The sequence below is a fragment of the Chiloscyllium plagiosum genome, unplaced genomic scaffold (genome assembly GCF_037043375.1).
Source record: "Chiloscyllium plagiosum isolate Xiang-an unplaced genomic scaffold, Cpla_swu_hap1 HiC_scaffold_26, whole genome shotgun sequence".
NCBI classification, from domain to species: domain Eukaryota; kingdom Metazoa; phylum Chordata; class Chondrichthyes; order Orectolobiformes; family Hemiscylliidae; genus Chiloscyllium; species Chiloscyllium plagiosum.
Genome location: NW_028270164.1, coordinates 30,752,433 through 30,765,509, shown reverse-complemented (window position 1 = coordinate 30,765,509; position 13,077 = coordinate 30,752,433). Strand labels below are relative to the sequence as shown.

At 38.5% G+C, this 13,077-nt stretch overlaps 1 protein-coding gene across 2 annotated transcripts in view; it reads left to right on the top strand.

Moving 5' to 3' along the window:
- Positions 1 to 13,077, top strand: part of LOC122563202 (mitogen-activated protein kinase 14) — a 79,389-nt gene that overhangs the window by 36,145 nt on the left and 30,167 nt on the right. For both annotated transcript variants that reach the window (XM_043716756.2, XM_087973600.1), the window contains exons 4-6: positions 3,045 to 3,156; positions 5,541 to 5,570; positions 10,238 to 10,285. In XM_043716756.2, the coding sequence (XP_043572691.1) occupies positions 3,045 to 3,156; positions 5,541 to 5,570; positions 10,238 to 10,285 (190 nt within the window). The remainder of the gene's footprint in view (positions 1 to 3,044; positions 3,157 to 5,540; positions 5,571 to 10,237; positions 10,286 to 13,077) is intronic.

The window sequence follows — 13,077 nt, the reverse complement described above, 5'->3', positions numbered from 1 at the left end:
TTTGGTTCCCTTTTTCAAATTTAATAAAGCAGTTTCAGATCACCACCTCTCCCTCTCAAACAGAGGATAAAATTTAATCATGTTATGATCATTGCTACCCAGGGGCATCTTCACAATGAAATCATTAATCCATCACATTGCATGATATCAAAACTTTTAGTTTGTTTTCTGGTTGGGTCCAGAATGTGCTATGCTAAGAAACAATCCTGAAAGCATTCTGTGAACACCTCATCGAGGCTACTTTTGCCTGTCTGTCTTTCCAGTCTATGTAGATTCAAATATCCTGTGATAATTGCTGTTCCTTTTCGGAAGCACTCATTAAACTTTCCTTATGCACCTCCCTCCCTTCTGTGCGGTTGCTCTCAAGGGGTTTGTACCCCACTCCAACAAATAATTTCTTGTCTCTATCACTTCTCCCTAAACTGTTCCCACGTTTCGGTTTCCTGAATTTGGGTCATCAAATATTACTAGTAATAATTAGTTAATCAGTAGAGCCAGCTTTCCACCTTTTCCCAGTTTGCTGACTTTCTGAAATGTCTTGTATCCTTCAATCCATTCTGTAGATGTATCTTTGTAGTGCTACCAGATTGTACTTGTTCATTTCTATTTGTGTTCTCTGTTCATCTGTTCTGTTTCAAATGCAGAGTCCTTGGATACAGTCTTTAGTTTCATCCCTTTTTTTTAACTTTTCTGTATAGATTTGTGCTGCCTGTCCCTCCTTATAAAAGTCTATTTAATTTCCTGCATTAACACCATTTTCTTGACCTTGACCTTGTTCCCTTGATTTACGCCTTCCCAAATCTGATTCCTTGGATTCCTATTTAGTTTAAAATCCTCTCCATGTCCCTAGTTGTACACTTCTCCACCATGGTTTGGTGGAACCATCCATCAGTACTGATCCCACTTTCCCCACTCCTGGTGGCAGTGCTCCATGAGCCACAGCCTGCATCTCTCTCACCAGTCTGAGCACGAGGTTGCATCTGAAATCTGATTTTGTCCAATGCTAACTTGTTTTTTGTTTTTGTTTTCTTTTTCTTTTAATATATAGACTCCTTACTGTGTGGAAATGGGCTACTCAACCCAACAAGCCTACCCGTACCCATCCCCTTACCCAGTCCCTGCATTTCCCATGGCTAATACACCTAACCAACATATCCTTGAACACTGTGGTGAATTTTAGCATAGCCAATCCACTTAATGTACACATCTTTGGAACACCTGGTGGAAACCTACGCAGACACTGGGAGCATGTGCAAACTCCACACAGACATTTTTCTGAGGATGGAATCTAATAGTTGTAATTAAATTATGAAAGTTGAGATTCTGCATTTGATACCTTGCTCCTCATACTGACTATGGAGCACCACCACCTTTGTCTTATCAATGTCATTGGTACTTGAATGGACCACTGGATCCTCCGCCTCTCACTGTAAGTTCCTGTCTGATGTCCTGAACACAGGCAACCAACAGTGACACAACTACATGGACTTGCGTTGTTTGCCCACCATCAAATAACCTCCTGTGCCACAATCAGTTAGCTCATTGACTCTACCGCCCTGGCTCTGATCCAGTCAAGTTGAAAGAACTGTTTGCTGTTCTGATAATAGGCTAAGAATGTATGGATGCAGGTCTTTCTTTAATCCTTTGTTGAGTGGGAGCTTCTGTCCAGAGCATGCAGCAGAACTAGAATGTGTAGAGAAGTATGTTCTGTCAGCATGGTTCTGTTGCAACCCATCCACTTGGTCTGCTGAGATGTGTGGTGGAGGTTCCTAATTGATTCCTTTCTTTTGCTGCACAGTTCAAGGTTGGGAGCTAGTCCCTTGTTAACTCAGCTGCAGTCTATTCATCCTAGCTGCAATGCTTCTAACTGAATGGCTAACTGATTTCAGGTGCCCTTTTATTCAATTAATCCTTGCAAATATTTTTAAAACTGTTGTGCATATTTAGCAATAAAGCATGTAATGCAGTAGCAAACCATGTTTTAATCTATTCCCCAGTGTCTAGCGTTTTGCTTTCTTCATTCTGTATCACGGTTATTTCTGCAGATATTAAATTTAACACTGGAACTGTGGTCTAAACTGTAAATCCAAGAATGTTAGAAGACAAGTACAGGCTCTTTGGAGTCAGTGAATCAATCATTGAAAATTTTGAATAAGAATGAGAATGTGGTATTGTATCAGTGATCTTTTAAAGTACACCACTGATACTGGCCAATTGGCCCATCAGTTAAGCTGTTCTTTTTAACTTCAGTCTAACGCTGCACTTACATTTGTGCTTGAACCTTCTTATTGATCTATTGTTTTGATGACCTAACATTTGACAGAACAATTACTATTGAAGAAAGGTGATGTGAGCTTTTGAAATACATTTGCTGCCTTTAGACTACCAAATGTATCATTTCAATGTCAGCTGTTATACGTATTCTGCAGTGATATGGAAAGAAAATTGAGCCAATTATGGGAGGCATTGAAATTGTTTGTGTTAACCTTTTTGGTATATTTATTTCTAAATTAAATTTCCAGTGTTAGGTTGCAGTTGCTTTTAATTTAGCATGCCTGAGGGAAAACTTTTTTAACCAACGCAGCTTAGTATGCTGGAGTTTATTTAGAATCATAGATGATTATCAAGGCATTATTTTGTCATTCTTGTTACGTTTGTTGATCTGATTTTTGTAATAAAGTTTGAAGTAGAAGCTTTGATGTGCAATGCTATTATCACATGTACAGAAACTTATCTTAAGCTATTATGGTAATTCCAATTTGAAGAGACTAATCCCAATGTGCTGTTCCCGAGCTTTACAGCAATAAGTCTTGTTTTCCCCATCCCAATAATGAACTCCAATCAAATTTGTCTGTACTTTAGGATAAGGGGCCAGTTTGCTATTGTAAATACTGATTTGCCTTATCAACAGTGCTATCTCAGAAGCCTGTTGGGCATATCAAAAAATAAAGGGGTCATTATTTAACTGTTTTGTTATAACACTGCATGGACTAATGTATTTTACATCTTATAACTTGATTATGAATTTAATGTTTTCTACACAGCTACTTGGTGACCAGCTTAATGGGAGCAGATCTAAACAACATAGTTAAATGTCAGAAGCTCACAGATGATCATGTACAGTTCCTAATTTATCAGATTCTTCGGGGCCTTAAGGTGAGGATTTCTGTTTTTCACCAATTTCACCAGTTCTCTTTGGATGTAATCACTTTTGCAGGAATATGGCTGACTTCATAAATTTGGCAATTGGAATTTAACACATTTCTTAATATTAGTCATTTTGTGTGTAATTCTAAACAAAAGTGCTAGAATCCTGCATCGTAGGGAGTTGGGGGAGCCGTTTGGCTCAGTGTGCTGATCTGTCGAATCCAATTAGTTCCATTTGCTACTTTAACTCCCCCCATGATTTTTTTTTTCTTTTGAATTATCCAGTTTTTTTTTAAAGTTTATTTAATCCATTTTTTTTTCAGGCCTTGCATTCCAGATCATCATAAATTGCTACTTTTAAAAAGAAAATGTTTTTGCTTCTTTCTTCTCTTAAATTGGGATTGTCGATTATCAACATTTCTGCCAGTTTCATGTTATTTACACTTCAACACTGTTAAATAATTCTTAGCATCCCTTTAAAGTTAGCCTCAACTGATGAGTATGCTGTTAAACATAATATTCAACCTGACGCATGGCCAATGATTGCTAAAGATCTAGTATAACGTAGACTGAAACATAGAATGCAAAATTATAAGGTGGAGGAATTTGTATGCCTTTTGTAATAGCATTATCAACATGATTTATATATGTAACACCAACAAAAAGCCATTTTCTCAACCAAGATTTCTGTTCTTTTGCCCCATCTTGTAAAACCACAGTTTATAATGAGTTCACATTTTACCTTCATTACTGTGTGTGCTAGTTTTGCTAATCCTTGTACTCCTGGAGTTTACTGTTCTCACTGATTCTATAGATGACAATATTTGGAAATAAACTTTGAAATTATGCTTCTGTGCCCAAGTCTAGGTCATTAGTGTGTATCAGCACAAACTCTAAAATAGATTCCTGGAGAACACCACTTTCAGCCAGTCTGAAAAGCATTCACTCACTCTAATCTTTCATTGTTATTTAGTTAATTTTATATCCATGCTATCTATCTTTTGTTTAATCCCACAGGATTCACTGCTGTTAAACAGTATTATGTGGGACTTTACAGACTATCAAAAGGCATTTAATATCGCAACCCAAATGCACAATCTTCACCAACCCCCCTTTTTCTTTCCTCAGAAACCTTGAAAATCCATTCCAGATTCATAACCTCACATTGCTCCAAATATTTCTGTGATGCTTGGCTTCTTGAATGCAGCCTGACTTGGAGAATATATGGAATGTATCACTTCCTAATAATTTAAATATTCTGATCTGATGAACAGTGTCTTGTGAAACAATTTTATATACAGTGGATATCCTCATAATCACTAATTCTCAGCTAATACAAGTCCTCATTCAATGTTTGTGAGAAGATTTGTAGCTCGGGTGCTCGTTGATTTGGTTCTGTTCGCCGAGCTGGGAATTTGTGTTACAGACGTTTCGTCCCCTGTCGGGGTGACATCCTCAGTGCTTGGGAGCCTCCTGTGAAGCGCTTCTGTGTTGTTTCCTCTGGCATTTATAGTGGTTTGTCTCTGCCGCTCCCGGTTGTCAGTTCCAGCTGTCGGCTGCAGTGGCCGGTATATTGGGTCCAGGTCGATGTGTTTGTTGTTAGCACTCATCCACAGATTCTATGCCTCTAGGAATTCCCTGGCTGTTCTGTTTGGCTTGTCCTATAATGTAGTGTTGTCCCAGTCGAACTCATGTTGCTTGTCATCTGAGTGTGTGGCTACTAAGGATAGCTGGTCGTGTTGTTTTGTGGCTAGTTGGTGTAGCTATCCTTCGTAGCCACACACAGATGACAAGCAACATGAGTTCGACTGGGACAACACTACTATTATAGGACAAGCCAAACAGAACAGCCAGGAAATTCCTAGAGGCATGGCACTCATCCACAGATTCTATCAACAAACACATCGACCTGGACCCAATATACCGGCCACTGCAGCGGACAGCTGGAACTGACAACAGGAAGCGGCAGAGACAAACCACTATAAATGCCGGAGGAAACAACACAGAAGCACTTTACAGGAGGCTCCCAAGCACTGAGGATGTCACCTAGACAGGGGATGAAACGTCTGCAACACAAATTCCCAGCTCGGCGAACAGAACCACAACAACAAGTCCTCATTTAGTGAGAATCTGAATATTCTCTGCAAAATTGTACCACATTGACACTTAAGAATCAAAATAAGCCGTTATTGGTTTCAGTATTTTCAGTCCAGTATCTTTCATAAACCCAAACATCCTTGTTAACATTCAACATTGTCATCAGAAATTAGTAATTTTGTGTGAAATCCCATTTAAGTCGACCTGAAACTGCATTTTATTTAAAACTGCTATTTAATTTGTAGAATTGTTTAATTTCAGAACAATAGTATCTAATTTTTCTCTCCTCTTGACAGTATATCCATTCAGCTGGGATCATACATAGAGTAAGTATTTTGTGTTGAGAATGTATATTATTCTTAAGAGCTATCTGTAGAGGCATTGAAAGGAAGTAGCTATTGGCAATTTGAGTTTTTAAAAAATGTTCTTTTTAAACATTTTAGTATATCTTAAATGTTGTGATATAGCTTTATAGGTGTATGAGTGTAGACATAAAGAAGCTAACATAATGTCTTAAAACATTGAGCATTATATCAAGTGCATGTGATATGTAGTTTTGATTAAATGTAGAACTGCACCTTTGCTTTGAGAGTTTTATTGTGACTTTTCTACGTAAGGTTGGGGAAAAAAGGCTTTCTAGTGAAACAGGTTCTAATGTCTGTAGGATGGCTACATCACATTGTTTTTCTTGGGTTTGAATCAAGAAATTTTTTTTATAACTATCCTGTGGTCAACATCTAAATAGGAAGGAGAATTGGTTTTGACAGACTCCCAATTCCGTTTTTCTAGTGGTCTACACAAATATCAGTGAAGCAAGGTTATTTGTGTAAAAGAGAATGGGAAAACTAAAGCTTTCCTTCTCCTAAATGATAGGATGAGAATGAAATCCGATGAAGATAGGAAATTACTACCTGTCTCTCGATCTGGTTAGTAAAACTCTCAAAAGCCTGATGTTGCGATTGTTATGACCATCAGGTATTTCCACAGATTTGAGCAATGGATTGTAGGCTGAGATGCTCATGTAATCTTTATTAAATATGGAATTGTTCAAGTTAAAATAAACCACCAGTTAAGCACTTGCTTAAAAAAAATTAAAGATTAGTTTCTAACAAAGTAGTAATGAAGGTTCCTCTGGGATAAAGAGATGAAGTTGTTATCAAGATTAAAACAAGTGTACTATCTTTCCAGCAATTGAGAAGTCTCTGGTCTATTTGGGCTCCCTTTGCTGGAGTTCCTTGTTGCTGAAACAGATTAACACATGAAGTTAGGACCAATAGTTGTGGTGACTGGTTTTATTTGGATAATTTGTGTTTTCTGCAGGTGGGTTCCTCAGAACAGTACATTTTGAGAGAGAAGTTTCAGGGCTTTTGGTTCTGTAGGTATGGTACAAAGTATCAGCTGCTCTCGTCCTTCTCTGTGGTAGAGATTGTGTGTTTGGAATGTGTTATTGGAGGACGAAAAGTGATCATTTTGGGCTCATTCATAAGTTTACACAATATACCAAGTACTGTCCCAAGGCTGGCAGCAGCTCAAGAAATCAGGATTGGTATTTGCATAACTGCACAGCTGTGCCTTCAGATCAAATCTGGATCTCGAATGAGGATGCAGGTTCATGAGAGGGAATCACAGAGGGAGGCTCAGTAAGAGTTTGGGTGGTGGGGGTGCTAAGAATGCAAGTCAGACGGTCATGAGTAGATGTAGGGAATGCAGTTTATAGGTCTGGGGATGGGGTGGGGGTGGTGGAGTGGGGACAGGGAAGAGGGTCATAAAGATGTGATTTTGGAGACTAGGAAGAATGTGAAAGGATGTAAGTCATATTTGACTGGTTAGTCCGTGTGAAATTTTCTACAATTATTTTGCCTTTGTTAAAGGCACATTTAATTTTCTTAATACTAGGTTCTGCTCAGTGGTCAAAAACTACTCCCAGCACTATTTTCTTTTACTCTAATTATAACTAATTTCACATCTACAGAGTGCGGGTCCTGAGCTTTTGAGTTAAGAACTTTTTATTGAATAGCATATCCAATATGTTATTTATAACAAGCACAATACTGAACCATCCCCAACTAACACGCTTGCAAAATGCATAAGTGTCCAACATTATATGTAACTCTGCAATTGGACAAACTTGCTTTAAAAAAAAGTGCAAATAATTACACAGGACATTAATTTAAATTTGCTAGAAGTTAGAGCAGTGCACCTGCATATCCTGCAGGCCATATATGTATTAATATCCATGCCCCTGTCCTTTCTGACAGAACATGCCCACTTTCTGTGCTTGTTTCAATTCCACAAAGCAAGTGGCAGCCATTTGTCGATTCAATTCGATACCTTGCCCAGTCAGAGTCAACCTTTCAAGTTTAAAATTTACATGAACATTGACTATTAACTATTGGTCATTATGAACTGCATTCTCCATGGTAAGATCTCTACCAATCAGTTCGCTTGCCAATTAGTTGGCGCTGTCTGAAATGTTTTTCTTTTACCTAGGTATTTTGCGATTTGTTTTGATGAGTACAAATCGTGGTTTCAATGAGCCCTGACAAAACTGGAATTAGTGGGAATCGGAGAAAACTAAACTCTGCTGTTTGGGGTCATACCTAGCACAAAAATATCTGTGGCTGTTGGAGTCAATCACCTCGGCTTCAAGCTTACTTTTAGGAGTTCCTCAGAATGTTGTCCTAGGCCTAAACATCTTTTGTTTCATCAATGATCTTCATTTTCATAATAAACTTGAAGTGGGGATGTTTGATTGTACAATCACGTTCAATATTTGCAACTCCTCAGATATGGAAGCAGTCCAAATCCATATGGAGTAAGAGCCAAACAACACCAGGCCTGGGCTGATACATTCACGCCACATCGATGCCATCTCCAGCTCCCACCCAGAATCTACCCATCATTCTTTCTTTGATGTTCATTGGTACTACCATTGCTGAAACCCAATTGTCAACATCTTGGGTGTTACCAATGATCATTAATCTTAACTGGGTCAGTTATTAATACTGTGATTATAATAGCATGGTAGAAGCTCAGAATTCTGTGACCAGTGACTTCCGACCTGTTTCTCCCGTGCCTGTCTATTTTCCAGTTTGGGATTGAATTCATTGGAGTTGAGAAGAATGAGAGGGGGTCTCATTGAAATGGATAAAATTCTGACAGGACTGGATATTCTTAATGTAGGGCTGATGTTTCCCCTAACCTGGGTGGGGGACAAGGGTCGTGTTCTTGGGTTACATTTTTATAGTGAGGCAAACTTTCTTCACCTCAAGCATGGTGAATCTGTGAAAATCGCTATTGCAAAAGGCTAAGGCGTTGAAGTCACTGAATACATTTTTTTAAAAAAAGCTAAAGTATGGAGAGAAAGTAGGATGACTGCATTAAGATTGAGAATCAACTATGACCATATTGAATTGCATTGTGGGCTTGATGACTGGCCCAACCCTAATCCTATTTATGTTCATTTGTAAGGCACATGTCAGAGCCTGATAGAATAGTTTTCATTTGTTTGGATGAGTGTAGCTCTAATAACATTGGGCTTGACACCATCGAGAATACAGCAGCTAGTGCAAGTTGCACCCCATTCATCATCTTTAATGTTTACTGCCTTCGCCAACAAAGCACAGTGGCAGTAGTGTGCACCTCTACGAGGTGCATTGCAGTAATTCACCAAGGCCCTGCTGATAGCTCTTTCTAAACCTGTGACCTTCACCACCTAAAAGGACAAAGGCAACAGATGCATGGTAATCCTGCAAGTTGCACTTCATCCTGACTTGGAATTATTTCATTGTATATTTTGCTGCAGGTCAAAATTCTTTGAATACTGTTCGTAGAAATACTATGGGTGTCCTGGAATCCCAACAATTGCAGCAGTTTAAGAAGGCAACTCCCTTCTGCAGGGCAGGGGTTGGGATTGAAATTAATGGTGCGCATGTGGTTAGTAAGAGTCTGCTGGAGAATGACTGACTGACTGACTGACTGACGTGAATATGGGCAGAGAACTTTTATGGAATAGTGGGACAATCCATATTAAGTATGAAAGCCACAAACCATTGATCTTAATTTGAGTGAAATGTGGATAATGAGTATCACTTCGTGATTGCATTGAGATGAATTTGCTCAGAAGTCATAGATTGCTTTCCTGCTTGGAAGAATTCAAATATGTTAATATTTTAATTCTTTATGGAAAATAAACTAGAATTGAGTGTAAGTTGATTAACCTTGTACCAAGTTCTACTCCAGATTTATTTGGAAACGTTTACTTTCTCAACAAAATTATTGAAAATTGGATCAGTTGTTTGAGCAGTCGAGATTGGAAAGCTCACTTGTCTGAAAGCTCATTGTGCTTTGGACAAGCTGTTGGAGAATTTTATACAGTTAGTTCTGATACAACGTGATAGTTCCGTTCTCGTGCAAGCTTGTGTTATAAGAAAATTGCACAATAGCAGAGCCATTTAAACCGATGGAGCAGCAATTTCATTTTACCTAACGTAGGTAATGAAAGCTTCTGTTCTACAAATAGTGGTCTAAATTCTTCAATTGCGTTAAAGCCAATTTGCGTTGTTCTGCTGTAACACATGCTTTTTCAAGTTGTAATGTGAAATATACAAGCATTAGTTGTGTCTTGACCAGCATCTACGGTGATTGTTTTGTTTTTGTGTGCTCGTAATAGAAGATTGCTACACTTTGAAAATCGAGGCACTAAAAAAGCTACGCTTCGAAAATGTTTGATATTGTAAATAATGCATCAGAGAATCCAGGAGTTCAAAGTAGTGTAGGTAAGTTGGGCCCATCAATTCGAAGGCATCCTTTTAATGTAAAGTTGCCAATCTGAGCCAAAATGCTTGGATGTTGTCGTGACCTTCATTTACGTAGGCTTTTATCATTTAGCTTGTGCTTATTAGAATGGTCCAGAATGTACTTGAACCACTTGCAAAGTGGCTAAACAGTCGAGAAAAATCATTCAAAGATGTTATTTCTTATTTTGTTGCAGGATTTGAAACCCAGCAATCTAGCAGTGAATGAAGATTGTGAACTAAAGGCAAGGAATCTAAATATTTTTAACAGTTCAATTGTTGCCTGATTTGCTTGAATACCATTCCCTTAATGAGAATATTTAGAATAACTATCTGTTCTCAAGTGGATAACTGGAGATGGTAGGAACTTGGAAACAAAATATTAATGTTTGATTAATATGTTTGATTTTTGTGGAATAATTGCTATCTTCAAATGGATTTCATAATGAAAGAAGTTGCCAGGGCTGGAGGATTTCGGCTATAGGGAGAGCCTGAATAGGCTGGAGCTGTTTTCCCTGGCACATCAGAGGCTTATTGAGGTTTATAAAATCATGAGGGGCATGGATAGGGTAAATAGACTAGGTCTTTTCCCTGGAGTGGGGGGGGGAGGGGGGAGGAGGAGAAGAGGGAAGACTATGGTCTAGAACTAGAAGGCATAGGTCTAAGGTGAGAGGGGAAAGATTTAAAAGGGACCTAAGGGCCAATATTTTCATGCAGAGAGTGGTGCATGTATGGAATGAGCCATCAGATGAAGTGTTGGAGGCTGGTACAATTGCCACATTTGAAAGACATCTGGATGGGTAAATGAATAGGAAGGGTTTAGAGGGGTGTGGACTAAGTACTGGTAAATGGGACTAGATTAGGTTAGAATGTCTGGTCAGCATAGAAGAGTTGGATCAAAGGGTCTGTTTCTGTGCTGTACATCTCTGACAAAGTATTTTTGCACTTTTTTGTTTTCTTTCTGAAGTATCACGTGCGGCTGTCTGTGAAATAGTCCTAAAAACATGGAAGTCTTTTTGAATCTGTCACCTTGAAGCAAAATCACAGTATGGATGCCTCTGCAATTTAAAAAAAAAATTAACATTGTGATTATGACTTGATGTTGAAATTCAGCAAGAAGCTTTCTACTTCTCCAAACAGCAGTTTTATATAAAATGTTGAAATTTACTTTTGTGCAAAGCAGCTTGCGCTACTTAGAAACTATTCAATTTATTAACCACCACCTCCTGAACCAGAAGAGACAAAACTCCCCCAGAAAACCGAGTTTCTTTAGAAATTATTCTCTGGGAAATCCCCCTCTATCCCTAAAAGTAGTAAAACATCTAAAAAGTTCTGTGGTAAGCAGAGAATTTCCTCCAGAGCGCACTTGCCTTGTGTACGTAGTTATGTTTGACACTGTCCATCTCTCTTCAATTTTGCAACTTATTTTCACAAGACATGACAGAAACTTGTTACAAAGAGCAGCTACTGGAAGGCAGTACCTCTTGGCATCTAACATAGTTTTGTGCGTGCAATACTTGTACTTCAGTCCCTCTCACGGACTTAACTCAAAACGTGTGTCCATAGGTAGTCACTTGTAATAGATTTCGATCCTCTTTTCAAAATCGATGCTGTTTCAGGATAAAAACAAAATCTGGCTTTCTTAGCTCATCTTTGCAAGTAAAGTCCTTTTTTAAACAAATTACCAAATTAGGGGCCTTTTTCTGAACCTTCCTTTCAAGGCTTATATCTCCACTGCTATAAGAGTGGAAAAGCTAGGCTTTTAAGAGGCCCGATCTGTATCTACTGTGAAGATGCTTAAGGCCATTGATCAGAGGATAAAAACCCATTGAATTGAGAAGTTAACTGTTGCTAATTTCACAGATTCTGTCAGGCATGCTGAGTCTTGCCAGCTATTTTAAATTCCTATTTCCAATATGTACAGTAATTTGCTTTCAGAAACCTTGATTCTCACTTTTCTCTGGGGGATGCATTGGCTAGGAATGTGATGTCATAACTTTTTGTATTGTTGAATGTTCCATGTCCCTCCATCCTCACCTCTAGCGCTTCATATGGCTGACAATACTATTCCTGTTTGCTACTACTTCTAGCCAACTGCATGGCACTAACTTTTGTATATTTCCCCTTCATCTATCACTGTACAGTTAGTGCAGCTTGTGTTTTGCTCACGTGCAAGAAGATAGCATCCATAAATTTACTTGTGTATTCAAAGTTTGGACCTTGAAAATGTAAACATGTGGAGGCAGTGGTTGACTATATACTATTAATCATTCTTTTTAATTAACTTTGAATGAGAAGTTGAGTTGATTGCATGCTCTTTTTGAAGAGCAGAATTCTGAAGGGAGAGCATATTAAACAGGTTAAAGAAAGTAAATAGATGTATAAGTCCTATTCCTACATTGTAGGAAAATAGTGATTAAGTGTCTGACTTGTGCAATATATTACACAATACTGGTGTTCTTTTCATAATGTTTGAATTTGCTCACAATATGGATAATTGCCGCCTCCTCTGTGGCATGTTGAAACTGAAAGATGATGGGAAGATGCACTCTAGGATTTCTGAAGTGGAGGCAGGCTTAGAAAAACAGCTGAGATCAAAACCAGGATTACCTACAAAGCAGTGCAATCAAAATTGGTTTCACCACTCAAATTGACTGTTAATACAGTTTTTTGGCTCTGTTTTACAACTATACTTTTAAAATTAAATAGCAGAGTTTGAAACAGGCTCAAATATTCAGTGCTTCAAAGTCATAACCAATCTGTGGAACGAAACGTCAAAAGGTTTCAAGAATTCAGCTGACAAAGTCCATTTCACAGCATGTTCTGGTTCCGTCTAAAAGCATATAGAAGAGAGATGGAACAGGAATGTTTTTTGTGTGAAATGGATCGGCTTTGCAAAGTAATTTTCTCCCCACCCCACCTGCTATGGCAGCTCATTCCATACACGTACCACCCTCTGCGTGAAAAAGTTGCCCCGTAGGTCTCTTTTATATCTTTCCCCTCTCACCCTAAACCTATACTCTCTAGTTCTGGACTC